Consider the following 24,993-nt stretch of genomic DNA (forward strand, 5'->3'; position numbering starts at 1 on the left):
AGGCCGATACCTTTTTAGGCTGTATCACAGATGCATCATGCACTGCACAGCGCTCATGAGGTCACGTTTAGCGACCTGGCCTCAATTCAGGTAGCCCAATCTATGCCGGATGCTGAGAACAGAATTATCCCCCAAACACAGTGCAGCTCATCACGATCTCCAACAGGTGAGCCAGAAGGGGAGCATATGAGGGGTCTCCCTAAGACGGAAGAGGGAGGAGTCGTGGCAGGCTTCGTTAAAGAGCTTCCAGCTCAGGAGCAGAACAGAAAGCCAGCAGACCTCACAGGCAGAGCCCTTTGATCTGGGGTCCCAGGCCTCTCCTCCTGCCTGCCTTTCAAGCACGGCTGCACTCATGTCAAACTCACTTCCACTTGACCTGGTTGGCAGCAGGATTTGGCACAAAGCTGAGGCCAGGATTCAGCCCCAGAATCTGCTTTCAGTGCTGGATCTCAACCGTGGGACATGGGAAGACAAGAGGTCCTCTGGGCACTTGCAGAAGGCAGAGGAACCACCAAGGGTCCCCACACATTTGGGATGAGAGGTCTGTTACCTCACTGTTAGAAGGCCCGGCTTCCAGAGAACTCTGAGCCAGAGTGCGTCTCCTTTGAAACCCTGGCCCACGGTGTTAAAAAAGACCAGAAACGGGAAATCTGGGTGGACGGACACACTGTTTTGGCACAGACCTGTGCAAATGGCACCGTTTCTCTGTCCTTCTTGTGTGCCCAAATTCTTCAGGTCCTGGCAGAGCCTGGGCGGGCGAAACTCCAATTCTGGAGGCTGTTCGGAGTAGTCTGCCGTGCCTAGCAGCTGCCTGTTCACCCTCCAAGGACATGTTCACATGCTGGCTGCTGCTGCTCCTTTGGCAGGAGGCAGGGGACCCCTAAGTCCCAGCAGAGGACCCCCACCTGACTTCAGTCCGCCTCTGGTGTCCAGCCATCTCTGGGCACTCGGTGAACTGCTGCCTTGGTGTCGTAGCAAACCGGCCCACCACGCAACTGCGGCTCCTCGTGCTGGTACCACTCCCTTTCGCTGAACTCCGGGAAGAAGAAGGCCATTTCCCTGCTGGCAGATGCTGCCGAATCTGTCAAAGCCAGAGCGGGGAGAAAATGTGGACGGGTGCTCCATTCATTTCATGGATGCACCGCCCCTTCCAAAAGGCCTCACAATCAAAATAAAACCATCTAAAATATTAACATAACACTCACTTGAAAACTGCGCGCCTGCTAACTTAGCAAAGAGACACCTTTTAATGTGGCAATTATCTTTATTGAGCAGGGGGAGAGTAACTGGCCCTACCCACCCCCAGCACAGCATCCCTCCAGTGGCTGTTGCTGGGGTCGCTCTTATGTTTCTTTTAAGATTGTGAGCCCTTTGGGGACAGGGTTCCATCTTATTTATTTATTATTTCTCTGTGTAAACCGCCCTGAGCCATTTTTGGAAGGGCGATATAGAAATTGAATTATTATTATTATTTATTTATTTACACAGTCAGACAGGTGTTATTGACTGGTTTGTTTTATCCAGACATTGAGTCCTTCCCAAGGACCTGGGATGTCTGAATTTTATCATCAGTACTGTTGGTTATTATAGATATCGTCGCAGAATATAGGCTGTTCGCGGGAAAGCTGCTTTTTGTAATTGGCTGATGGTGATTTCTGTGGCCCCTATAGTGTTGAGGTGCTCTTCAAGGTCTTTTGGAACTGCACCCAGGCCGCCAATTACCACTGGGATTATTTGGGTCTTTTTCTGCCACAGCCTTTCAATTTCAATTTGTAGATCTTTGCATTTGGTGGTTTTTTCCTATTTCTTTTTCTTCTATTCTGCTATCCCTTGGTATTGCTATGTCGATTATTTTGACTTGTTTTTCTTTCTTCTTGACTAAAGTTATATCTGGTGTATTGTGTGGCAGATGTTTGTCTGTTTGTAGTCAGAAGTCCCATAATATTTTGACATCTTCATTTTTATTAATACATAGGGGCTACAGAAATCACCATCAGCCAATTACAAAAACCAGCTTTACTGGAAACAGCCTATATTCTGCGACGATATCTATAATAATAACAGCAACAATATTGATAATAAAATTCAGCCATCCCAGGTCCTTGGGAAGGACTCAATGTCTGGATAAAACAAACCAGTCAATAACACCTGTCTGACTGTGTAAACAAAAATAATTAAAACAACAACTACTACAATTATGAAAGCCATTTAAATATGCTTAACAGTCATGCTGAAAAAGGTAGGTCTTTATGGCTCTCTTGAAGGCCTCCAGGGATGACAGAGATGGATCTTGGGGTTGAGCTCAGGATGAAGAGGAGGGGAAGGGCAGCCCACACAAACCAGGGACACATTTTAAGAGAGAATTCAGTTCACAGCTGAGAACACCGTCGCCAAGCAATATGCTTTCTACTTATAGCTGTGGTTGAGTTATGCCAATGGGGAATTTGATGGCTGGTACATAACGAGACTCTCTGAATACTCAGTCGTGTATTTGTTATATATAACAATGCAAGTCCACAGACAGTATGGTCCAGAAGAGGAAAGCTTCCCAAGGTGTGGAGAACATCTCAGAAAATGGTGCCTCTGCTCACAGATGCTCTGTGCCTGAGCTACGGCCTTGTCCCCACGAGGAAGGACCCACGCCCAGGGGCCTTGAAGCACTGCTGCCATACAGAGCAGGCGACACACAGCCAGGTGGCCCGGCTCCAGATAAGGCAGCTTCTCGTGTTCAGACAGTGAAGGGACACAAGGGCTCTCCCTCCTTCAAACAGAAGCAGCCGCCTGGCGTGGGAATTTGGACCTAGCTCTTCCGCTTCAGAACAGCCATTCTTGTCTACCAAAAGGTGTGCTCTGGCAGCCAAGCTGTATTTTCAGTAGAGGCTTCTGGGGCTGCTGCTGTCACCCCTTTAGCCCTTAACACAGGCGTTAGGGTTAGCCGCAGCCACAGTGGTCAGATGTGGTTGGTGTGTTGTGAACCAGCAACACATGGGGACCCAAGGCTGATAACCCCCATGCCTTAATGAAGCCGGTCTGGCAGCTTCTAACTCTTGCCGCTTTTTAAAGGCACAAGTATTATCCGGGCTGCCTCTGTGTGGTTCTTCGTGAACTTAATCCAAAAAACGCCCCCATCAATGTCTAAATATGCTTTGATGACCGTTTCCATCCTCAACATGACAATTTCAGGAAGTACCAACGAGAGACCTCATGCTAGCTTTGGACATGCCTTCCTTGTGCTGAGTGCTACAGAACACCCTGGCACAATTCCACTCCTTCCTCTGTAATCAGTCCTTGGCTCAGTGGGTGATGTCTATGATGCAGGCTTTCCATTCAAAGGCCTTGAAGGCTGCAAGTTATCTGGAGAATATTTTTGGAGACAAAACCTGCCCAACAAGTGGTACTCCTTCTCACTGAAGGCCTACCTTTCTCTGACTCACCTGAGCCATGCACGGTGTTCCGCGTGTCAGTGAGGCCGTATGCCCCGCGGATGGACTCCGGGGCAGTGTGCTGGGCCCGAAACACCTTGGTGGGGCCCATCAGAGATCTCCAGAGCGGGATGGCTTCCTCGTGGGCCAGGATATAGGCCCTCATGGGGCCGCTGGAGAAGAACGGACGGGAGAGGTGGAGAGACACAGACCATGAAGGGTTCTCTTTAGCGGAAAGGGTCAACGTTCCCTCTTTCGGTTCCCCTCCTCGTTCTGAAGACCGCAAAACCCACTTCACCAGTTACAGCCTACTCTTCCCACAAGAGAGACATGGCAGGACTAGGGTGCCATCATATTTGCAGGTATGCAGTGCCATTTTTTAAAAACCCTGAGCATACACAGTATCTTTAAGAAAGGGACTCTCCCCTGAGACTGGAGAGCCACTGGTGGCTGCTGAGAGTGGCGGATGTGGAGCCCAGAGGGAGAGAGAAGGAAAAGGCTTAGTGGGCCATCAACCAATCAGTGGCCAGAGTGGGCTGCTGGGCCCCCTAGAGAATCAGGGGCTCACTGGCTGGGACAAGAGCAAGAGGAGAAGGCAGCGGGGGAAACTAGAGGCTCAGGGAATGTCACAGAGGAATACTGTCACCTTTACCATAGAGACCATGGTCCGTCTAGCTCGAGTATTGTCTACACAGACTGGCAGTGGCTTCTCCAAGGTTACACCCATGCTTATGACCATCCCAGGGGCGTTTAGCTTTTGGAGAAAGAGAATGAGGCAAGCCACAGAGAGTGCCAGCCAGGCTCCTGCCCCATTTGTGCACAAAAGGTGTGCAGCAGGCCTGCCTGTGGAGGAGGCCAATTCTGGCGGCAGGCAGGGAGAGCAGCTCAGTCCACAGCCAGGGCCCGAACCAGACAAGAGCCTGAATGCAGCATCATTTGGGACTGTGGGTTTTCTCCTCCTCCTTCTTATTCATGAAAAGAGCAACTGTGGGGACGGGGGACTGCAATGCACACGGGAAGGGGGCGTTTCACCCATCCCCCTCACACAGCAGTCCTGAGGAAAGCACTCCTGGGGAGGCTGCTCTGAGCCCCAGGAGGGAAGCTTCCGTCTGCATCAACCGGAGCAGCTCTGGGAGGGGATGGAGGGGTGCTTTCAGTGGGGCCATGCCATGAGGGGAGATGGCTAAACACCCTGTCCATGCACCTCTGACCCAATCCTTGCCGACTCCCTCCAGAGCTGCGATTTTAAGAGTCACATTTAGGATCTTGTCCACTTTGGCCCTCAGATGATGAGCTTAGCGGAGGGTCTACTGGCCCACCGGGCATTAGAAATGGAGTTGTGTGTGTGGGGGGGGGGTAAATGTGGCCAAAGCCCTTCTCTCTGGCTCCAGGGTAAACGTGGCTGGGGGGACGTCCAACAATCACAGCACACAGGAGCGGCAAGGTCTTCCAGGAGCCTTTGGGAGGGAAATTGCCAGGGGGCTGTGGACATACCTGGCCATGAACTCCACCAGCCTCTGGTAGAAAAAACGCCCTGGAACAAGAAGGTGAGAGAAAGACATGCTGCCAACGGGGGCTCTCAGAGCTTTCCTAGGGTGCTCACCCTGCCCACCATAAGCACCATCCAGTTTTTTCTGTGTCCAAAGAACTTTATTGCTCCCGTCCCACAACTGAGGACAGGAGTTCCTCCAAGGCAGGAACCACTCAGTTAGGCTTCGCAGCTCAGGACCACTTTCCCATGTAGATACACCACTTCTGTGTAGGAAATGCAGCCTATCCTGCATGAGTGCCGGACAAGGGTCTGTCTTGCTCCATGCACACACTGCGGGGATCTGCCCCTGCCCCTGTATGCTGTGTGGACTAGAAGGGATCACCACAAGCTAAATAAGCTGAAACGCCTGGACTTCAGCCATCAAAAGCTTGGAAGCTTCTTTCTTTGGGGCCCTCTCTTCATGGCCATTCCTAGGTTCTCTGCTGGCCCTCGGCCCCCCTTGCAGGCCAGGTGGGATCAGTGGGGAAATGTTGTAGGGGCCTGCTGGGATCCTGACCTGAGTGCTCCTGGTAGAACTGCTGGCTGTCCTGCCTGCTCCACACCAGATCCTTACTCCGGACGATCAAGAATCTCTTGCTCAGGATGGTCTTGTGCACAGCCTAGAAAGACAAGGAAGAGGAGGAGATGTATACTCTTTGGGCCCACACAAGGGACAAGGGAAAGGACAGAAGGGGCAGCTGTGGGCCTGCAAAGGGCAGGCATGACGGGGTCTGTGGGGCCACAGTGTCACACACCACCCCTCAGGAGGACCTCTGCAGCAATGCCTTCTGCAGTTAGCCAGAGGGATCCAGAAAGCAGCTCATGCAGTTGGGACACAGCGGCCTGGTTCACACCATCATCCAAATCGAGGCTTAACGTGGGTTACCCAAACTGGTGTGACTGTGTGAATCCATGCTGTGGTGGTTTATGGTCCGAGATGAATCTGAGACTCCCACCTTGGCCTGGGGTCACACAATCACACTAGTGCCAGTAATTCACATCAAGCCATCAATTCACATCTAGATTCATCAATTCAATTCACATCTAGATTCAAACGACTGTATGAAGCAGGCCAGTAAATAAGATTGCAGAAGCAGCTTCAAGACCCCTGGACCATACCCCTTCAGCACAAAGGGCACCACCAGTGTTCCGTCAGAGGGATTCCCAGATGTTGTTGACTACAACTCCCAGAATCCCAAAGCAAAAGTCATTGCAGCTGGGGATTCTGGGAGTTGTAGTAAACAACATCTGGGAATCCGTTAGAGGGAACACTGGGCACCATCCAGAGCACTTGGGGGGAGCTAGGAAGGGCTGTGCCGCTGGCAAGGCTCAGCCTCCCCAATTACTCTGGGGCGGCTTCCAGAGACCTGGTGTGGTGGCCAGAAGTGCCCTTTGAGTGGTGAAGAAGTTCAGCCTCTTTTGCTCTCCCCCAGACCTCTGATTCATGTGTTCGGAGCCTTGAAGTTAAACCACAGTCAGGTCTACGACGGGGGTCAATTTCGCATAACTTGTAAGGAGCCTGAAAAGTGTGGGGCTTCACCTCCTGCCATGGGCCAACAGCTCACCATCTTTCTTATTACTTTCTGCACATGGTTCACACAAACTGCTGGTTTTTAACAATAAATCCCGAGCTGGCTGGGACCCTGCATACCCAGGGCATCCCTCTTCCTTGAATCCCATGATGCCGGCTCAGGTCAACAGGACTCCCATGCAATACTTTCCATGCACCATGTACAGACAGGGAAGCACACATCTGTGGAACTCCCTGCCCCTGGAGACTTGCTAAAGCTGAAACCAAAGGTTCCCAACCTTGGATCCCCAGATGTTGCTGGACTACAACTCCCATCATCCCCATACACTAAGTAGGCCACTGTGGGTGGGGAGGATGGGAGTTGTAGCCAAGCATCTGGGGACCCGAAATTGAGAACCCCTGGCCTAAGAAACATCGCAAGACCTTTTTGATATCTGGGCTACCCAATGTAAGCACTGAGCTGCTAAGGGCCTTCAGTGATACCATGCAGTCTTTCCTTAAATCTGACTGTGACTCATTTTAAAATTGTCACCCACCTGGAGACTGGCTACAAACAGATATGCCAAGGCACGGGATAACACTCACATATGTCAACAAAAAGGGGCTCTAGATTTCCCCCCCCCCAGACCCCAAAGGGGGACACACCTGTCCGACAAAGACCTGCCTCCCATCAGCATGTCCTTCCGCTGGGTCCGGACTGCTGCCTCCACACCCCGCTGGAGACCTTCCCAGAAGAGGCACCTTGCTTGCTGCAGTCCAGCAACATTGGCGGACCCAGGGTCGAGAATCCCTGGGCGAGGTGGGCCTTTGCCCCGATCCAGCTGTTCTGGATCTTGGTCTGCTCTTCTTACGTGAAGGTCTTACCTCCAGGATGAGAGGGTGAGCGACGGCATCCGGTTTAATGATGGCAAGGGTCAGCTGCAGCACACGCTGCGGAGCACACAAGACGGCCCTCATCCTGCTCTTGGAAGGCCTCGGAGTGGGCGCTGCACCTGCCAAGCTGGGACTCGCATGGGCACCTGTCCCAAAAGCATCACCCTGGAAACAAACATCGAGAGGGTTGGAGGGGCTGAGCAGCCGGCAGGAGGGCAGGAAGGGAAGGGGAACCAGCACAGACAGCACGCACCATTTCTATAGCAGTTTGAACTGACACCTTATTTTGTAGTATGTAAACCATCTTTATGCCACCTAATGGCACAGTGGGGAAATGACTTGACTAGCAAGCCAGAGGTTGCCGGTTCGAATCCCTGCTGCTCTGTTTTCCAGACTATGATTTCCCAGACACCTATATTGGACAGCAGCAACAGAAGACGACGCTGAAAGGCATCATCTCATACTGCGCGGGAGGTGACCATAGTAAACCCCTTCTGTACTCTACCAAAGACAACCACAGGGCTTTTCTGTGGTTGCCAGGAGTCAACACCAACTCGACAGCACACTTTACCTTTAAACCATCTTTATAGATTATTCTTTTTCCTTGTGTAGATCTCTTTGAGAACTATTATTCAAAAATGGTATAATAAATATCCGTAGCGGTGGTAATGGTGGGATGCACCTTCCTAACAACATTTGAGAACTCAGGGATGGGTCACTGCTATGCCCATTTTACAGAGGGAGGAGCAGGAAGTGTGAGTCACTTGCACTCATAAGAACATAAGAACAGCCCTGCTGGATCAGGTCCAAGAAGGCCCATCTAGTCCAGCATCCTGTTTCACACAGTGGCCCATCAGATGCTGCTGGAAGCCTACAGGCAGGAGTTGAGGGCATGCCCTCCCTCCTGCCATTACTCCCCTGCAACTGGTACTCAGAAGCATCCCGCCTCTGAGGCTGGAGGTGGCCCACAGCCCTCCGACTAGTAGCTGTTGAGAGATCTCTCCTCCATGAAGATATCCAAGCCCCTCTTAAAGCCATCCAGGTTGTTGGCTGTCACCACATCTCGTGGCAGAGAGTTCCACAAGTAGATCACGTGTTGTGTGAAAAAGTACTTCCGTTTGTTGGTCCTAGACCTCCTGGCAGTCAATTTCATGGAGTGACTCCTGGTTCTAGTGTTGTGTGAGAGTGAGGGAGAAGAATTTATCTCTCTCCACTTTCTCCACACCATGCATGATTTTAAGGACCTCGATCATGTCTCCCCGCAGTCGTCTTGCAAGTCCCCGCACTCCCTGTTCTGCACATTGTTTTGGGCTGGTTGAGATGCGACATCATGTGTGTGGGGAGCAGCATGGGTGGGGCACTTAATGGTGCAGGGTGGGGGCATGTCTGAACGCTGTGATGCCTCCACAGGTGAGTAGCCCTAGGTTGCTCCACTCCGGCCCTTCTGCAGATGTGGGCCTACAGCTCCCATAATCCCTGGCTATTGGCCACTGTGCCTTGGGATTATGGGAGTTGTAGTCCAAAACCAGCAGGGCGGCTTAAGCTGAGTCGGCCTAAGTCGAGCCCTGCTGCTGCTGCTGCTGCTGCACGGGCGGGGGGGTGCAGATCCATCGCCGCCGCCGCCGCCCGCTTGGTCCAGGCAGGTCTGTGTAGATGGCTGCACCTGCCTCCCTCCTGGGGGGCCGAAGGGGGCCCGGCGGCGGGGGAGCCTCCTGGGCATCTGAGCGGGGCCTCCTGGCTGGCTGCGGGCGCTGGACACGCCTCGGCCGACGGGCAAGGGGGCTGGAGCGGCAGCGGCGGCAGCAGCAGGTGGCCCGCAGGCAGCCCGCCCTTCCTCAGGCCCAGCGGGCGGCGGCGGCGGCCGGGGGTTGGGGCCCGGGGGCAGCGGGGGAGGTGGAGGGGCTGGCGCTGGGGGGCGGCCCTGGGGGAGGCGCGGCCGCGGGGGCTGCCTGCCTGCCTGCCTGCCTGGGGTCAGCCCCCCCCCCCCGCCCCGAGATCCAGTCCAGGAGGATGAGTCCCCGGGGGGGGGGGGGAGAGGCGCCGGGGCGGCTAATCCGGATCCAGATGGCGGAGGGGGGGGGGCTCACCGCGGCGGCGGCGGCCCGTCTCTCTCTCTCTCTCTCTCTCTCCCGGCGCCGGCGGAGCAGCAGCAGCAGGACTAGGCCTCGCCCTCGCCGCCGCCTCCCGTTGCGTAGCAGCAGCCGCCGCGCCCGGGAAACAGCCGCCGCCGCCGCCGCCGCAGGAAGGAGTCCGAGAGGTGGGGACTGGGGAGGGGCGGCAGCAGGAGGGCCCCGCTGGGCGGGGGGGGGGAGGGAGGAGGAGGAGCCGCGCAGGGCGCCCCCCCCCCCACGCCCAGCCAGCCCAGCCCGGGCAGCGGCAGGACGGGCCGCCCTCAGCTCGCCCGGGAGAGGCTTGCCCTTCGCCTCGGTGAACCCCGCCCGCAGGCAGCTCTCCCTCCCTGACGAACGGCCAGCCTGCAGGGCGGGGGGGGGGGGGGGGTCGCGCGCCCCACAGGTCCCGCTGCCGCGGCTGAGCCGGGCGGAGGGGGGGGGGGCGGGAACCCACCTCCAGGGCGGCCGCCGCCCCCTCGTCCCTCTCAACAGCCGCCCCTGGCTGTCTTCCTGGGGGTGGAGGGGGGGCAGGCTGGGGGCCTCTCTGCACCAGGCCCCGTAGACCCCCCCCCCCGAGTCTGACTGAGCAAAGAGGCACCTTTTAAGTGGTGGCAGGCAGGGGGAGAGCGGCCGGCCCTCTCCAGCCCCAGCACAGCATCCCTCCCGTGGTGCCCGTTGCCGGCCTCTGAGCCAGGAGCCCTTTGGGGACCCTCTTCTTTATTTATGCTTTATTTTCCTGTGTAAACGCTTTGAGAGCTTGGTTTGGACGCAGATCGCAGCGATGGAGGAAGTAGAGCAGGCAAGACTGCAAGCTGAACCCAAAGGGCTGCGTGGGTCCAAGGCAGCGCCAGACCCCCATCGCTCCATGGAAGAGCCCCCTTGCTTTTGCGTGCAGAACAAGGTCCCCTTTCAGTCCCTGGCAGTGTCTCCAAGAGAGGTTGCTGGGAAGGCCTGGGACACTGGAGAGACACTGCCGATCAGTGCGGACGGTCCTGAGCAGGGTGTACCAAGGGCCGGACTTCCACAGGGACACAGGAAGCTGCCTTAGACCAAGTCAGACCACGTAGGTCCATCTGGCTCAGGGCTGTCTACACTGACTGGCAGCAGCTCTCCAAGGATTCAGGCAGGAGTCTGTCCCAGCCCTACCTGGAGATGCTGCTGCCAGGGAGGGAACCGGGGACCTTCTTTAGATGCAGAGCCGATGTGCTGCCACTGAGCTATGGTTCAGTTCTGGACAGCTTCCAATGTTCATATCTACTAAGCCTTTTAGGGAACATAGGATGCTGCTATGTACTGAGTCAGAGGCTTGGTCTATTTAGCTCAGTATGGTCTACCCAGATTGGCAGCAGCTTCTCCAAGGTTGCAGGCAGGAATCTTGTGTCTCAGCCCTATCTTGGAGATGCTGCCAGGGAGGGAACTGGGAACCTTCTGCTCTTCCCAGAGTGGCCCCACCATCCCCTTAAGGGGAATCTCTTAGGGTGCTCACACTTCTAGTCTCCCATTCAAATGCCAACCAGGGCAGACCCTGCCTAGCAAAGGGGACAAGTCATGCTTGCTCCCACCAGACCAGCAGGAGAATCCCTGCTTTGCATGCAGAAGGGCCCAGGCTCAAACCCTGGCAGCATCTCTAGGTAAGAGGGCTGGGTAATGCCCTTCTCTGCCGGAGCCTTGGAGAGCTGCTTCCAGTCAGTGTAAACAGCGCTGGGCGAGATAGACCGAAGGTCTGACTCCATAGAGCAAGTCTGAGCAAATGTTGGCAGGCAGAGTTACTGCCCTCTAAGCTGCCTTCCCAGAAGAAGGGGCAGCACCATGAAAAGGGGGGGGGGGTAGGGGGCACCCAGCACCAGATGGGCTCTGTGCTCCATGGGGATGTGGCCCAAGCTGGGCACTGCAAGGCTGGTTTGCCCGTTCACAAGGAAGTGGTCGCCGGAAGAGGGCTGGGGACTGTTAGATTGGGGATGGGTGGAGAGCTCAGTGCTCAACTGGCTCAGCTCCTCTAGAGACAGGCAGTGGCAGCTGGCGGTGCTGGCAGCATCTCCAGGCTGGGACGTCAAGTGGGGAAGTCATGCCGTAGGGCACCGGTCACAACAGGCTCCTGAACTCTGCTTTTGTGACTTGTCTGCTTCTTTTACAGCGGCACCAGCACTGATCCTGCAGTCAGGACCCAAGAGATGTCCAGTGGAGATGCCAGCCTGGAGCTGGACCAGGAAAAATACGATGCTGATGAGAACGTGAAAATTATCTGCTTGGGCGACAGCGCGGTGGGGAAGTCCAAGTGAGTGACAGAAGGGTCCTCTAGAGAATGTGCAGTGCGTCTTTGCCTCTTCTCTGGACAGCAGCAGTTAGAGGAGCTGCCTTGGCTGATGTAACAAGCCCCAGATTCCTTGCTGTCCTGCAAACTTCTGTGTTTTGCTTCCATATCTGTATGGATATGGGCATATAGGGATGGGGCTATAGCTCAGTGGCAGAGGATCTGCTTGGCGTGCAGAAAGTCTCACGTCCAGTCCCGGGCGGCAGCGTCTCCAGGGAGGGCTGGGAGGGACTCCTGCCTGGAACCTGGGAGAGATGCTGCCAGACATTGTTGGCTGTACTGAGCTAGATGGACCAGCCATAAGAATATAAGAAGAGCCTTGCTGGATCTGGGTAAAGGCCCGTCTAGTCCAGCATCCTGTTTCCCACAGTGGCCCGCCAGATGCCTCTGGGAAGCCACACAACCAGGAGACGGGCACATGCCCCCTCTCCTGCTGTTGCTCCCCTGCAACTGGTATTCATTGGCATCCTGCCTCTGAGCCTGGAGGCAGCCTGTAGCCATCAATATTTGTAGCCATTGATGGACTTGTCCTCCTAATCAATAATAATAATAGTTCCCTATTAACTGAGCAAAGAGACAACTTTTAAAGTGGTGATTCTCTTATATTTAGGAGGAGAAGAGCAATTGGCCCTACCCAACCCCAGCACAGCACCCCTCTAGTAGCTGCCTTATGTCTACCTTATGTTTCTTTTTAGATTATAAGCCCCTTGGGGACAGAAAACAATTTTTAACCAAGTTCCCCACCAAAGGCTCTTGAGTAAACCCAGCAGTCATGGGATAAGGGGACCATGTTTGGACAGGTAACTGGTTGAAGGACAGGAAACAGAAGGTAGGAATAAATGGACAGTTTTCACCAAGTAGGAAGTGGGGTCCCCCAGGGATCTGTACTGGGACATAGGAACATAGGAAACTGCCATATACTGGGTCAGACCATTGGTCTATCTAGCTCAGTACTGTCTACACCAGGCCTGCTCAACATTGCCGCCCCCCCCCCCCAGTTGTTGCCCAGCGGCAACGAAATTGCAGGAAGGGATCTCTCTCAACCCTATCTTGGAGATGCTTCCAAGGAGGGAACTTGGAACCTTCTGCTCCTCCCAGAGCGGCTCCATCCCCTGAAGGGAATATCTTGCAGTGCTCACACATCAAGTCTCCCATTCATATGCAACCAGGGTGGACCCTGCTTAGCTAAGGGGACAAGTCATGCTTGCTGTGATCTGGAAGTTGGGGTCAGCAGCAAGGTGGCCAAATATGTAGGTGACATTAAACTACTTAGGGTAGTAAAATCCAAAAGAGATTGTGAGGAGCTCCAAAGAGATCTCTCCAAACAGGGAGTGTGCGACAAAATGGCAAATGCAGTTCAATGTTGGCAAGTGTAAAGCGATGCATATTGGGGCAAAAATCCCCAACTTCACATATATGCTGATGGGATCTGAGCTGTCGGTGACTGACCAGGAGAGGGATCTTGGAGTCGTGGTGGAAGGCTCATTGAAAGTGACGACTCAATGTGTGGCAGCTGTGAAAAAGGCCAGTTCCATGCTAGGGATCGTTAGGAAGGGGACTGAAAACAACAACAACAAATATTTATATATCACTTCTCAACCAATGTTTTCCAAAGTGGTTTACATAGAGAAATAATAAATAAATAAGATGCCTCCCTCTCTCCAAAGGGCTCACAATCTACAAAGAAACATAAGACAAACACCAGCAACAGTCACTGGAAGTACTGTGCTGTGAGTGGATAGGGCCAGCAAATAAAAATGCTAATATTATAATGCCCTTATACAAATCTATGGTGCGGCCACATTTGGAGTACTGCGTACAGTTTTGGTCACTGTGTGTTAAGAAGAATATTGTAGAACTGGAAAAGGTGCAGAAGAGGGCAACCAAGATGATCAGGGGCCTGGAGCACCTTTCTTATGAGGCTAGGCTATGGCATCTGGGGCTCTTTACCTTGGAAATGAGGCGACTAAGGGGAGACATGATTGAGGTGTATAACATTATGCATGGAGTAGAGAGAGTGGACAGAGAGAAATTTTTATCCCTCTCTCACAACACTAGGACCTGGAATCATGCCGGGAAACGGATGGCCAGGAAATTTAGGACCCACAAAAGGAAGTACTTTTTCGTATAGCACATAATTTATGGAATTCTCTGCCATGGGATATGGTGATGATCACTAGCTTAGATGGCTTTAAAAGGGGCTTGGACAAGTTAATGGAGGACAGGTCTATCAATGGCTACTAGTCTGGTGGCTGTGGGCCACCTCCATCCTCAGAGGCAGGATGCCTCTGAATACCAGTTGCAGGGAAGCAACAGCAAGAGGGAGGGCATGCCCTCAACTCCTGCCTGTAGGCTTCCAGCAGCATCTGGTGGGCCACTGTGTGAAACAGGATGCTGGACTAGATGGGCCTTCTTGGGCCTGATCCAGCAGGGCTGTTCTTATGTTCATCTTATTTATGTATTATTTATTTTCCTATATAAACCGCTTTAAGAACTTGGTTTAAGAGCGGTATATAAATAGGTATATAAATATTCTTTGTCGTTATTAATAAGGACATATTGTTAAAGAACCAGTCGTCTGACTCAGTAGAGGGTAGTTTCCTCTATTTCCACTGGCCTTTCAGAGAGTTCATGGCTCATGCCATGAACGCCCATTTTCTTTTGGATTAATAAGGTAAAGTGTTCCATCAAGTTGACTCCTGGCACCCACAGAACCCTGTGGTTTTCTTTGTTAGAATACAGGAGGGGTTTAACATTGCCTCTTCCCACACAGTGTGTAATGATGCCTTTCAGCATCTTCCTCTATCGCTGCTGCCCAATTTAGTACCAGCAGGGATTCGAAGCGGCGACCTTCTGCTTGTTAGTCAAGCATTTCCCTGCTGTGCCACTTAAGATGAGCAGACCTTAAATTAACTTCATTACACAATTTTCTCAGTATTCTGTGAAACTGAAAACGAACAATTAACAATCACATCATTCATCTATTCTTCATCATCTACTGAATTAGCCAAAAGACAAGACAAAGTCCACGCCCTCTTAATAGAACACCAAACATCTATTCTGGGTACCTGAATAATCCAGCCCTGCTGTCTTTTCTGGGTGAGTCTGCACCTGTTTGTGGGCCACCTTTGGAGCCGGGAAGGAATTGGAGCCTGGCTTAACATATTGCACCTGGAGCGGTTTCCTCAATGGGCATCTGCATGCTGCTCAGTGGCAGAGCATACGCTGCGTGCACACAGACCCCGGTCCCGTCCACTCCTCTGCCTGAAAGCCTGGAGAGCTGCTGTGAGTGGAATTAGAAACGCTCAGCACAAGACAGCCCCACTGTGTGCTCAAAGCTCACTGCAGGTGCCCCATCTCAGGCTGGGTGCTATGGGTCACTCTTGCGCGGATGGACTATCTGGCCTGTTATCCTCTCTAGCTCTGCAGTTTAGCTCTAGCTAAACTAATCTAAACTAATCTGTCTCTGTAGGACTGGGTTGTTCCTTATTGGACTTTGCTTTCTCACTCTTGCAGGTTAATGGAACGGTTTCTCCTGGATGGATTGTATCCTTTGAGGATTTGCACAGGAAGATGCATTTATTTGTATATTGTTATTCAGAGTCCGTTGAGCTTTTATGAGATGCAGTAATGGCAGTCTTATAACCACAACCTATAAGAAAAGCCAGTATCAACATACACACTCCGAATGTGGCACCCACCCGCTTCCCTGGCCAGTAGAAATTTGGGGCGGGGCGAGGAGAGCAAGCTAGTGAGCCAAACCCTGCACCCTTCCATATGAACATAAGAACAGCCCTGCTGGATCAGGCCCAAGAAGGCCCTTCGAGTCCAGCATCCTGTTTCACACAGTAGCCCCCCAGATGCTGCTGGGAAGCCCATAGGCAGGAGCGAAGAGGGGCACCCCCTCCCTCCTGCTGTTACTCCCCTGCAACTCGCACTCAGAGGCATCCTGCCTCTGAGGCTGGAGGTGGCCTATGGCAATTTATCAGGCTGCGTTACTTGGTGGGTGTATCCCCAAGTGGTTAGCCCGTCAGGTCAAGCTTGTCTGGAACGCCTTTTGTCTTCCATTCCTTCTCAGAGAAAAGGTGGGGCAAGGAGAGCCATGGCAGGCAGCCACTGCCTTGTCCTACAGAGGCCTTTGGTGGCCCAGCGAGGGCTTTGTCTTTGGGCATCTCTGCTGGGCCGCTGCATGAGCTGCCATCTTTTGCTCCCCTCCTCTCCTTCCGTTTTTTCTAGTTTCCCCCCAAAACATCCTGATTTCATAGGCCAAGAGCCAATTCCATTTATCTCTGCATCTGAGTCTGATTCTGAGAGGTGGTGTATAGAATGTGTACTTGTTCAGGGAAGCCTGTATGTTTTCCTGGAAAACGAACTCTTACAATGCAGGTGAGGTCAGTAACGATTGCATGTATTCAGATCCATCTATGCATTTTTGTTTTAGAAATGTATCATGGAATAGCCCCAGAAATCTGGGATCGCTCTGGGTGGAGCTGAGTGGGCCTCCGTGTGGCAACGGAAGACTAGGAAGGAGGAGTTTGCTGTTGTAGTCAAGGCAAAAGCTGAGCAGAATGTGAGCCTCTTGGTGAAAACGCTGGTTCGAGTGTGGTTCACCTCTTGCCTTGACTGCTAGAATGTTCTCTCTTCTTCCATTGTGCACCTGGACCTGCTCACCACCTTTATCCCTGGTGGCGCAGTGGTAAAACTGCCGCCCTGTAACCAGAAGGTTACAAGTTCGATCCTGACCAGGGGCTCAAGGCTGACTCAGCCTTCCATCCTTCCGAGGTCGGTAAAATGAGTACCCAGAATGTTGGGGGCAATATGCTAAAATCATTGTAAACTGCTCAGAGAGCTCCGGCTATAGAGCGGTATATAAATGTAAGTGCTATTGCTATTGCTATTGCTATCCAGCACTCTGCTGCCAAATCCTGGGCCAGCTGCCGCCCGCGCCCCCCCCCCGGCCCTCTCCTTACACGGACTCCCAGTGCACTTCTGCATCTCTCACCAACTCTTCATCCTTCACTTCAAAGCCCTCCGCAGCCTCCCCTTCGCTCTCCGCTCCTGCCTCCCAGGACATACCTGTCCATGACTTTTGCTACCCCTGCAGCACCCACCCTCGGCCACTGGAAGGTCTTCTGCACTGCAGAGGTCTCTGCCTGCCTGCCTGCCTGCCTTTGTGCTCCTCCCCAAAACGCACCCCTTCTGTGAAACCTTTGACAGAAGCCCCTGGACCCCATGGCCTACTGCAGCTACGCCTCAGTACATAAAATCATAAGTAGCTGTGCTGGTCCATTGGGGGAAATACAGTCAATCCACAAGCCGAGGAGGCCAATGCTTTTCTTGGGACCAACTAAAAAGTCATGAAGTGTTAAGCAGCAAGCTTCCAAGGTCTTCATCGGGCTAAGAGTTAAGCAGGAAGACGGGACCGGAGGGGAGAAAGGGTGTGTGGGCAGAAGTAGTATGTGTCCCTCCACGGCCACCATCGCCGTCCCCTTCCCTCTCTCCTCTCAGTGTCTCGATTGTCAGTCTCTTGGAGCATGTGCCATGTGTGCTGGTGGTGCTCCACGCATAAAGAGCAAGAAACACAAGAGACGTTGCTCTTTCTGTGTATCAAAGGTTGGCCTCGGGGTGGGCAGCGTGTGGCTCTGCCGCTGTGGCTGAACTGCAACGCCTGCCTTCCCCGCCTGTAAGAGACGGTGTCTGGCAGGGGTGAGGGAGAGGAGTTGTAGGTCCCCAGCATCTGGAGAGCTGCTCATGGCCCACCCCGGCTTGACCCGACATTCCGCTTCAGACCTCGCCATGAGTCAGTCTTCCTGGTCACCAGATGCCTCCGCTGACATCCGGGGTGGCCCAGGGACCTGAGACGGGGCGCCAATGCTTCCTTGTCCCCATTCGAAAGCAGCCCTTGCAGGCTTGGGAAGTGGCACGTAGGTGGGGAGAGGAGGACGTGGCGAGGCGCTTCTGGCCAAGCTGGCAGGGGTCAGGTTGGTCCCCAAGGGCTGCTCTTCTGCCAGCTGCAGGGGCATCTCGCTGCCCTGCGCATGCCTGCGGCGATGGCCTGGCCTGGCCTTGTGAAAGGGCCGCCTGTGGCTGGCGTGATAAAGGGACCTGGCTCCTGGCATAGCTTCTTGGGCACAGGCTGGCATATGGGAAAGGAGCAAGACCAGGCCCACGCCAGTCCTTGCCAATGGTCCCCCCTCTGGTGTCGCATTGGAGGGAGGAACTGACCCTCTGCAGAGTGGACTCCATCCTGCTCTGCCTTCCCCCCGGAGGGCCCTTGGCCTCCTTCCCTTCCCTCCTTGGGCTCTTTTGGAGCTCCCAGTGGCTGGATCCATAGTGAGGAAGTAAAGGCAACTGCTCCCTCCCAAGTTCAGCCCTGGGCCCCATTTGGAACCTCAGGATTTTCTAAAGCAATTGTCAGAAGAAGAACGAAACTGCTCTAAGCATGTGCAGAGTGTCTAACCACAGCTGCCTCCCAAAGCTTGGCATCTGAGAACAAGGCTTTCAGATGAAAGGGTATAGCTTAGCATATACCCTGTGTGGGTCAGCTGGGGGCTGAAATCCTTGGATTCTGTGCTGGTTGGTCTCAAGTAAACCCTCACAGCTCTGGTTCCTCTCTCTCACCAGCATAGTTCCAAATGGCCATTTCCCCCCAAAGCTCGTGCTGCAGGGTCTGGGAGCAAGCCGCCCTCTTGCCAGCCCATTGATGAGCACAGCAGGCTTACTGGGCAGCTGATGTTCCTCTTGTGATTGCAGAAGCCCCCTGCATCTGCTGCACTCTCCATGGCGCTCTCCAGCCTCTGTGCCTTCCCAAGCCTTTTGCATCCCTCTAACCTCTGTCAGCATCTCCTTAACTTCCCTTTGCAGCCAGCCTCAGCAGCTGTCCACCTTTGCCCTCACGCTCTACAAGCACACGGCCACCGTGGAGGGCAAGACGGTCCTCGTAGGTAAGGCCTTGCTGGACGCTGCCTCCCTGGGCCACCTGACTGTGGCACGCACTTCCCGTCTCCCCCTTGCGGGCACCAGGGCTGGTTAGAGCTCTTCAGTCTGCCCCTGCGAGAACAGGGATCCCCCCCAGCGGGCCGGGGCCCGAGGGTGAGCCACACCAGGGCTTGTCCAGGGCAGGGCCTGCAAGCCATCTGAGCGAGGCTGGACTTGGCGGCGGAGGCCACTTTGCCCGTCGTGGCAGATGAGAAGAGCCCAGAGGAGAAGGGTCCGGCGGAGGGCGGGAGGGAGGGAGGTCCAGAGGTTGCCGATGCTGTGGGCCCACGAATCGCAGAATGTCCAGGTGGGAGGAACCTTGCCGGTCTTCTAGTCCAGCCCCTGCTCAGGGCAGGAAACTGCCACAGAAGCTCCAGCCGGGGAGAGCAGATCTCGCCCTCAGCCAGCCCAGGAGGCCCGTTGCACCTCTTGCTCTGCTCTGAGCCCCTGGCTGCCTTCCTTCCTTTCAGACTTCTGGGACACGGCTGGGCAGGAGCGCTTCCAGAGCATGCACGCCTCCTACTATCACAAAGCCCACGCTTGCATCATGGTAAGGGAACCGGCCGCGTGGCAGAGGGAAGCCTGAGCCGGCAGCTCCATCTGGCTGAAGAGCTGGGAGAGGAAGGGGGCTGCGGGTCACCCTGGGCCAGAAGCTGCAGTGCAGCCTCTGGAAGGACACCGGCCCATGTGATTACCTTGCAGGTAATCAGCTGAGCTTACTGTTGAGGTGATTGCAGCGCCTGGGGCATTTCAGGCTGTGACGGGCCTTTCTCCTTGGCCAGGTCTTTGATGTTCAGAGGAAGATCACCTACAAGAACCTGAGCAACTGGTACAAGGAGCTGCGTGACTTCCGCCCCCAGATCCCCTGTATTGTGGTTGCCAACAAAATTGACGGTAGGGATCCTCGGAGCTCCATGAGGCTGCATGTGGGCCTTGTGGGGTCAGCGGGGTGGGGAGCCCTGGAAGTTGGGAACCCCATTCTGCCACTCCTACTTGGCTGGCTGTCGCCTTCTGGGATCAAATTTTAACTTGGAAACCAGCTTTTAAACTCTGAGGGCCAAGATGCTGGGAGAGATGAGACAGACAGGTGGCCGGTCTTCCTTGTTTGTTAAGCTTTAAGATGTACGAGTCACATCCTTTGCCCAAAAGTGGAACCCAAAGCTGCACACAAAGAACTAAGGAGCACAAAGCATAGTCAATCATAATCTACAAATCCAAACATTGTCCAGGAGTCATAAAAGCAACGCCCACCACCAAAAAGCAGATGTTGAAAGCACCTGCAGAGCAACAGCAGCAGTGGCAGAATTCAAGGAAATCTGTTCATCCCGGCATCCTCAGATAGGGGTCCCCAGATGTTGTCGGAACACAGCTTCCATCATCCTCGACTACAATGGCAAAGGTGATGGGAATTGTAGTTCAACAACATCTGGGGACCCAAGTTTGAGGACTCTTGAGATACTCCGTGGCCAGCAAATGCCTTCCTGAACCAGAAGAGTCCTTTCCGCTGCCAAGTGAATGGTGTCAGCATAGTGGCCATGTGGCCTTCCCTGGGACAAGCGGTGTCCAGTGTGAGCGCCACCACAGAAAAGGCCCTGTGCTGTACAGGAACCCAGCATGGACAAGACCCCTCTCTCAGACTGAAGAGGGCAGGAAGGCATCCGAAAGTGCTGCTGGGCAGGGACTGTTTTTTGTGTCTCTCTGCGGCCCAGAGCTCAGCCTCTGGGCTTCCGGATGCAGGGCAGAACCCTTCTAGCGCTGATCGTTTGGGCTGCATCCAGATGGCACGGAGCTGCTCCTGGGGCTGGTAGATCCTGTTGGTCACACAAACAGCTTCCAGGTGAAAACCAGTTTTGAGCGTCTCCATAGGCACTGGCTGGGCTGAGCGCTTCTCCGCCCCACGGACCCGCCTCCCCGTCCTTGGAGCAGTTCCGTAACTTCATTCTATGGACTGGGCTTTTCCAGAAAGGGAGTGGAGTGCTGAATGGAGCAGACTCGCATGTGGCACTTGGTGGGCTCCCCAGATCTGGCTGGCCTCCAGCTCCCAGCAGTTGGAGTGCGGCAGCCTCTGGGGCCCCCAAGGGGTTGCAAGCACCTGGGTTGGTTTGGGTTGATGTTTAGGCGGGAAGCTTGCCTGAAGCATGAGCAGCAGACAAGACATGGGATCACAGGAAGCTGCCTTCTACTGAGTCAGACCCTTGGTCCATCGGGCTGAGGATCATCTGCACTGACTGGCAGTGGCCCTCCAAGCTTTCTCTCCCAGCCCTCCCTGGAGATGCTGCCAGGGAGGGAGCTGGGGACCTTTGGCATGCAGGGCAGATGCTCTGCCACTGAGCAATGCCCCGTCTTTGGACTACAGCAAGGGCTGGCATTGCTGGCCCGGACTTGCTCGGGGGAGGAGAGGCGGTGGGGGGCAGCAGCAGCCGCCACAGCTTGGGTGTCATGTTGGTAGCCCGACTTGTGGGTGGTGGGCATTCCTGGGATGGCTCCCTAACCAAGAACCTTCTCCGTTGCTCTTCTAGCGGACATGAAGGTGACTCAGAAAAGCTTCAACTTTGCCCAGAAGTTCAACCTGCCTTTCTATTTTGTGTCGGCTGCAGACGGCACCAACGTGGTGAAGGTGAGAGAAGGCCCTTGTCTCCTGTGGTGGGGGGCATTCCTGGGCAGAGGAGGAGGCAGAGGGACTGCCTTCTTGTGGGGCTGGCCGGTCCTCTCCCCACCCTCCTCTGGCAAGGGGCAGGATGGGTCGGCTTTCTTCTCCCAGTGATTGGCTCACTTCCTCTTCCACAGGTCTTTAATGACGCCATCAAACTGGCAGTTGCCTATAAACAGAACTCGGGGGACTTTATGGATGATGTCCTGAAGGAACTGGAAGTAAGAGAATCTCCCCTGAGCTGCTCCTTGGTTGCCTCAGCATTCTGCCCTTGAGGAGGGTGAGGGGTGCACCCAGCCCCCTTGTCAGGGGTTCCCAGACTCGGGTCCCCAGATGTTGTCAGATCACAACTCCTCCTTCAGTCACCATGGCCAAAGAAGAGTGGGGATTTCAGCCCCACAGCATCTGAGGACTCCAGGCTGCAGACCTCTGCCCCCCTCTGGTCGCCAGCTGTGGTGCTCATGGCCAGGACACTCCAGGAGCTGGAGAGCCTCTTTCTGCCCTTCTCCTTGCCCCCTGTGCCTGGCTGCTGCTGGCCCCACTCTGCCTGGGTCCCTCCCTCGTTCTCCCTGCTGACAGCTGCTTTCTCCTACACGGCTACTTCCTGGTTGCTCCTGCAGGACAGGCAAAGAGAAGACCTGGAGCGGCCACGCTCTGTGCTCCCTCTGGTCACGAAAGGCAGGTGGGCGGTGGGAATGCCTGGCAGCAGTGGTGGTTCCCTCCTTCCTGGAACCAAGTCTGGTTGTGGAGGCAGCGGGGAGGGAGCTGTGGCTCCCCAGTGGAGCTGCCTCTTGAGCGCTCCAGGCAGAAGCCCGGGGAAAGGAGCTGGGCCTGCTTACTGCTGCTGGCAGCTCAGCCTCCGCCTTGCTTGCCCCCTCCAGAAGTTCGAGCTGGAGAAGAAGGGAGAGGACTCCGCCGACAAAGAGGAGAACGGCCCCAAGGAAATGCCCCCCTCGGCCTGAGCCTGGCCCCACTCCCCCGCATTGCAAGAGGCTGGCAGGCGGGCATCCTCTCCCCAAAGGCACCTGGCAGCCCTCCTGGAGAAAGTCACCCAGCGAAGACCAGCGCCGGTGCTCCAGGTAGTCGTGGCGTGGACCGACCGCTGAGGAGACACCTGTAGCAGCCGCCTCCCCTCGAGGGCCGTGGTGGGGGCTGGCCTCCCGGGGGCTCCCAGGCTGCTCCGTGAGGGCCCGGTTGGGGTCCCAAGCAGCTGAGGATGGCACCCCCCTTCAGAAATAAACACCCAAGGACTTGTGGCAAAATGCTGGCATTTCTCTTGTACTTGCCCCAAGAGAGCAAAAAGGCTCTGGTTGAGTTACTCAGCGCCCTGCTGGATCTGACCCAGAGGGCTCTGTCTAGTCCCACCTCTGGCTGCTAGGCAGGAGCCCCTTGCTGCCTGGTGCCTCTCCAGCATCGGGCTCCTATGAAGAGCCCCCGATTGGCAGCTGGATTTCAGAGGCATGTAAGCGAATCTAGGGGTGCTCAGGCTTGGGTCCCCAGATGTGGTTGGCCTCTGGCCATTGTGGCTGGGGACGGACGAGGGGAGTGGCAGCAGAGGCTGTGCATTTTCTAAGCTGTGTTGTCGTTGCTGTGAGCTGGACGTTGTCTTTCTTCAGATTGTAAACCGCCCCGTTGGGCAGTATGCACATCTAAATAAATAAATGGATAGTCCAACGACATCTGAGGACCCAGGTTTGATCACGCCTGCTATATTTGGCTGCGCTGCTGTATTGGATGGTGCGGGTTGACCCCTTCAGTGCCATTTCTTCTCACTTGTACCCAAACCTCCCCACAAGTCAAATGTGGAGGGCAGACAAGGAGGGTTTGTCTGCCCTCCACATCATCTGAATCTAAACTGCCTCCCAGATATGAAGCTCCCTTACCCTGCATCGGCCTACTGGTCCTTCTAGCTCAGTATCATCCACACTGACTGGCAGCCAGGCTTACCTGGAGAGCAGTAGCGGCTTGTCCTAAAGGACCAGGGGGGTGCCCAAGGAGGCGAGGCGGCCCCTGCCTCCCAGCCGCAGCTCAGGTTGCTCCTCTCTCTCTCTCTCTCTCTTGCCTCGCCTGAGAGCCGCACTGCCTACAAATGAGCCAATCATCAGGTAGAGCTGAGCAGTTAACTGTGCCGCTCTGCCTGATGGATGGCCAGCCTGCAGGGGGCATGCAAGAGAGGTGCAACCGAGCAGCCAGGAAGGGTTCATTAGGACTGGCTCATCCGGCCAGGTCGCTGCGGCTGCTGGAGAGCTTGCCAGGAATTGAGCTGGGGGCGGCCTGTGTGCCCAGCGGGGGCTCTGCCACTCCCTGAGCTGGGCCCCTCCCCGCCAGCTGGCTGCTCCTGACCCACAGCACGGGCCATTCAAGCATGTTGGATTCCGCCACGCTCTGTTTTAGGGGTGGCCAGATAATGACCTCTGGGTGACGTTTGGGGTCCAAAGCATTGCCTTCCACACTGCAGCACCACTCGGAGGTGGCTTGCCTGGGCATTGCCTCTGCCAGAGACAGCACGCGCACACTCACACACACACACACACACACACACACACACACCACTTTCTAGTCTAAAGTAGAACTGAAATGTTGGCTCCCCAGAATTCTCATCCGCAATTTTTGGTGCTGAATGTTAAGAAAAGATCTGAATTTTCACACAACATTTATGCCTGATTTCAGTCTTTGACCAATACTTGATAGGTGCCTTGCAGGCGTATCGGGTAGTCCACTGCTCATGGAAATTCCATATTGGACACCTGCCAAACTCAAACTACCCAGGAAAGGCCAACTAGGCCAAGCCACCCAAACTGGTGGGGGCGTCTGAATCTTCCCTGCCTCTAAGCGCCCAGTGGAGCCAGAGGCAAGCCGCACGGCCCAGGGGAGGCTCAAGTCTGCAGGTGGCAACTGTGGCTGCAGAGGAGCGTGGCCTGAGGGGGGGGGGGGCTTCTGTGCGAGGGAAGGCTGCCACTTTCCAAAGGGGGGGTTCTCTTACATTTGATAGAGGGAGAGCAACTGGCCCTATACAGCCCCAGCACAGCACCCCTCCGGTGGTGGTTGCTGGTTGTCTGCCTCATTTCTCCTTTCAGACTGTGAGCCCTTTGGGGACAGAGGACCTTCACATTCTTATTCTTTTTTCCGGTGTAAACCACCTTGAGCAGTTGGGCGGTGGTGTTGGGGGTTTTTTTGGCTGAAAAGCTGTATATAAATATTCATAATAATTAATAATGCTACTTGGGACTCATGATCCCAAGTAATGATACTTTGGCAAAATATGACCAAGCAGGAGACATGCTAGAATTTTACAAAATGATGCACTGCGTGGAGAAAGTGAGGTTTTTCTCCCTCGTAATGAATCCGATTGGCAGAAGATTTAGGAGAGATGGAAAGAAGTGAAGTGGTTCACGTGGTGGTCAGTTGGGTAGGACAAAGTTCCTCCCTGGCTTTGGGGACTGGGTATGTATTCCCAATTTTCAGTTGCACGCTAACAAAAACCTAAGCAGCGGGAGGGGAGGGGAGGGAGTGACTGTGAGGCCGGCTCTCCCCGGTCTGCCCAGCTCTGGGGTCCAGCACCTTAGCAAGGTGGGAGGGACATCTG

The 24,993-nt window shown here is 54.7% G+C and overlaps 2 protein-coding genes across 8 annotated transcripts; one reads left to right on the top strand and one right to left on the bottom strand.

Moving 5' to 3' along the window:
- Positions 1 to 649: 649 nt before the first annotated feature.
- Positions 650 to 10,027, bottom strand: NME6 (NME/NM23 nucleoside diphosphate kinase 6). 3 transcript variants are annotated; one of them, XM_053252460.1, is made up of 6 exons: positions 9,923 to 10,027; positions 7,349 to 7,522; positions 5,471 to 5,573; positions 4,917 to 4,956; positions 3,435 to 3,595; positions 650 to 1,081 (listed from the first exon to the last, which is right to left on the bottom strand). In XM_053252460.1, exons 2-6 carry the CDS (start codon positions 7,439 to 7,441, stop codon positions 912 to 914), a joined length of 567 nt encoding a protein of 188 aa, XP_053108435.1. In that variant the 5' UTR covers positions 7,442 to 7,522; positions 9,923 to 10,027; the 3' UTR covers positions 650 to 911. The 3 variants fall into 3 exon arrangements, with proteins under 3 accessions (XP_053108435.1, XP_053108434.1, XP_053108433.1); XM_053252459.1 differs by lacking the exon at positions 9,923 to 10,027 and adding an exon at positions 9,445 to 9,576; XM_053252458.1 differs by lacking the exon at positions 9,923 to 10,027 and adding an exon at positions 7,929 to 7,951.
- On the top strand, positions 8,985 to 23,086 carry RABL2B (RAB, member of RAS oncogene family like 2B). Of its 5 annotated transcripts, none has more exons than XM_053252454.1 (10): positions 8,985 to 9,000; positions 9,505 to 9,614; positions 11,603 to 11,743; positions 15,296 to 15,325; positions 18,644 to 18,723; positions 19,228 to 19,307; positions 19,540 to 19,651; positions 21,277 to 21,374; positions 21,545 to 21,628; positions 22,289 to 23,086. In XM_053252454.1, the coding sequence occupies exons 3-10, from the start codon at positions 11,640 to 11,642 to the stop codon at positions 22,367 to 22,369; spliced, it is 669 nt and encodes a 222-aa protein (XP_053108429.1). In that variant the 5' UTR covers positions 8,985 to 9,000; positions 9,505 to 9,614; positions 11,603 to 11,639; the 3' UTR covers positions 22,370 to 23,086. The 5 variants fall into 5 exon arrangements, with proteins under 5 accessions (XP_053108429.1, XP_053108431.1, XP_053108430.1 ...); XM_053252456.1 differs by lacking the exon at positions 8,985 to 9,000 and adding an exon at positions 14,787 to 14,878 and having other exon boundaries at positions 9,469 to 9,614; XM_053252455.1 differs by lacking the exons at positions 8,985 to 9,000; positions 9,505 to 9,614 and adding an exon at positions 9,744 to 9,871.
- Positions 23,087 to 24,993: the final 1,907 nt, after the last annotated feature.

Source organism: Hemicordylus capensis, chromosome 5 (assembly GCF_027244095.1).
Source record: "Hemicordylus capensis ecotype Gifberg chromosome 5, rHemCap1.1.pri, whole genome shotgun sequence".
In the NCBI taxonomy this organism is placed as follows: domain Eukaryota; kingdom Metazoa; phylum Chordata; class Lepidosauria; order Squamata; family Cordylidae; genus Hemicordylus; species Hemicordylus capensis.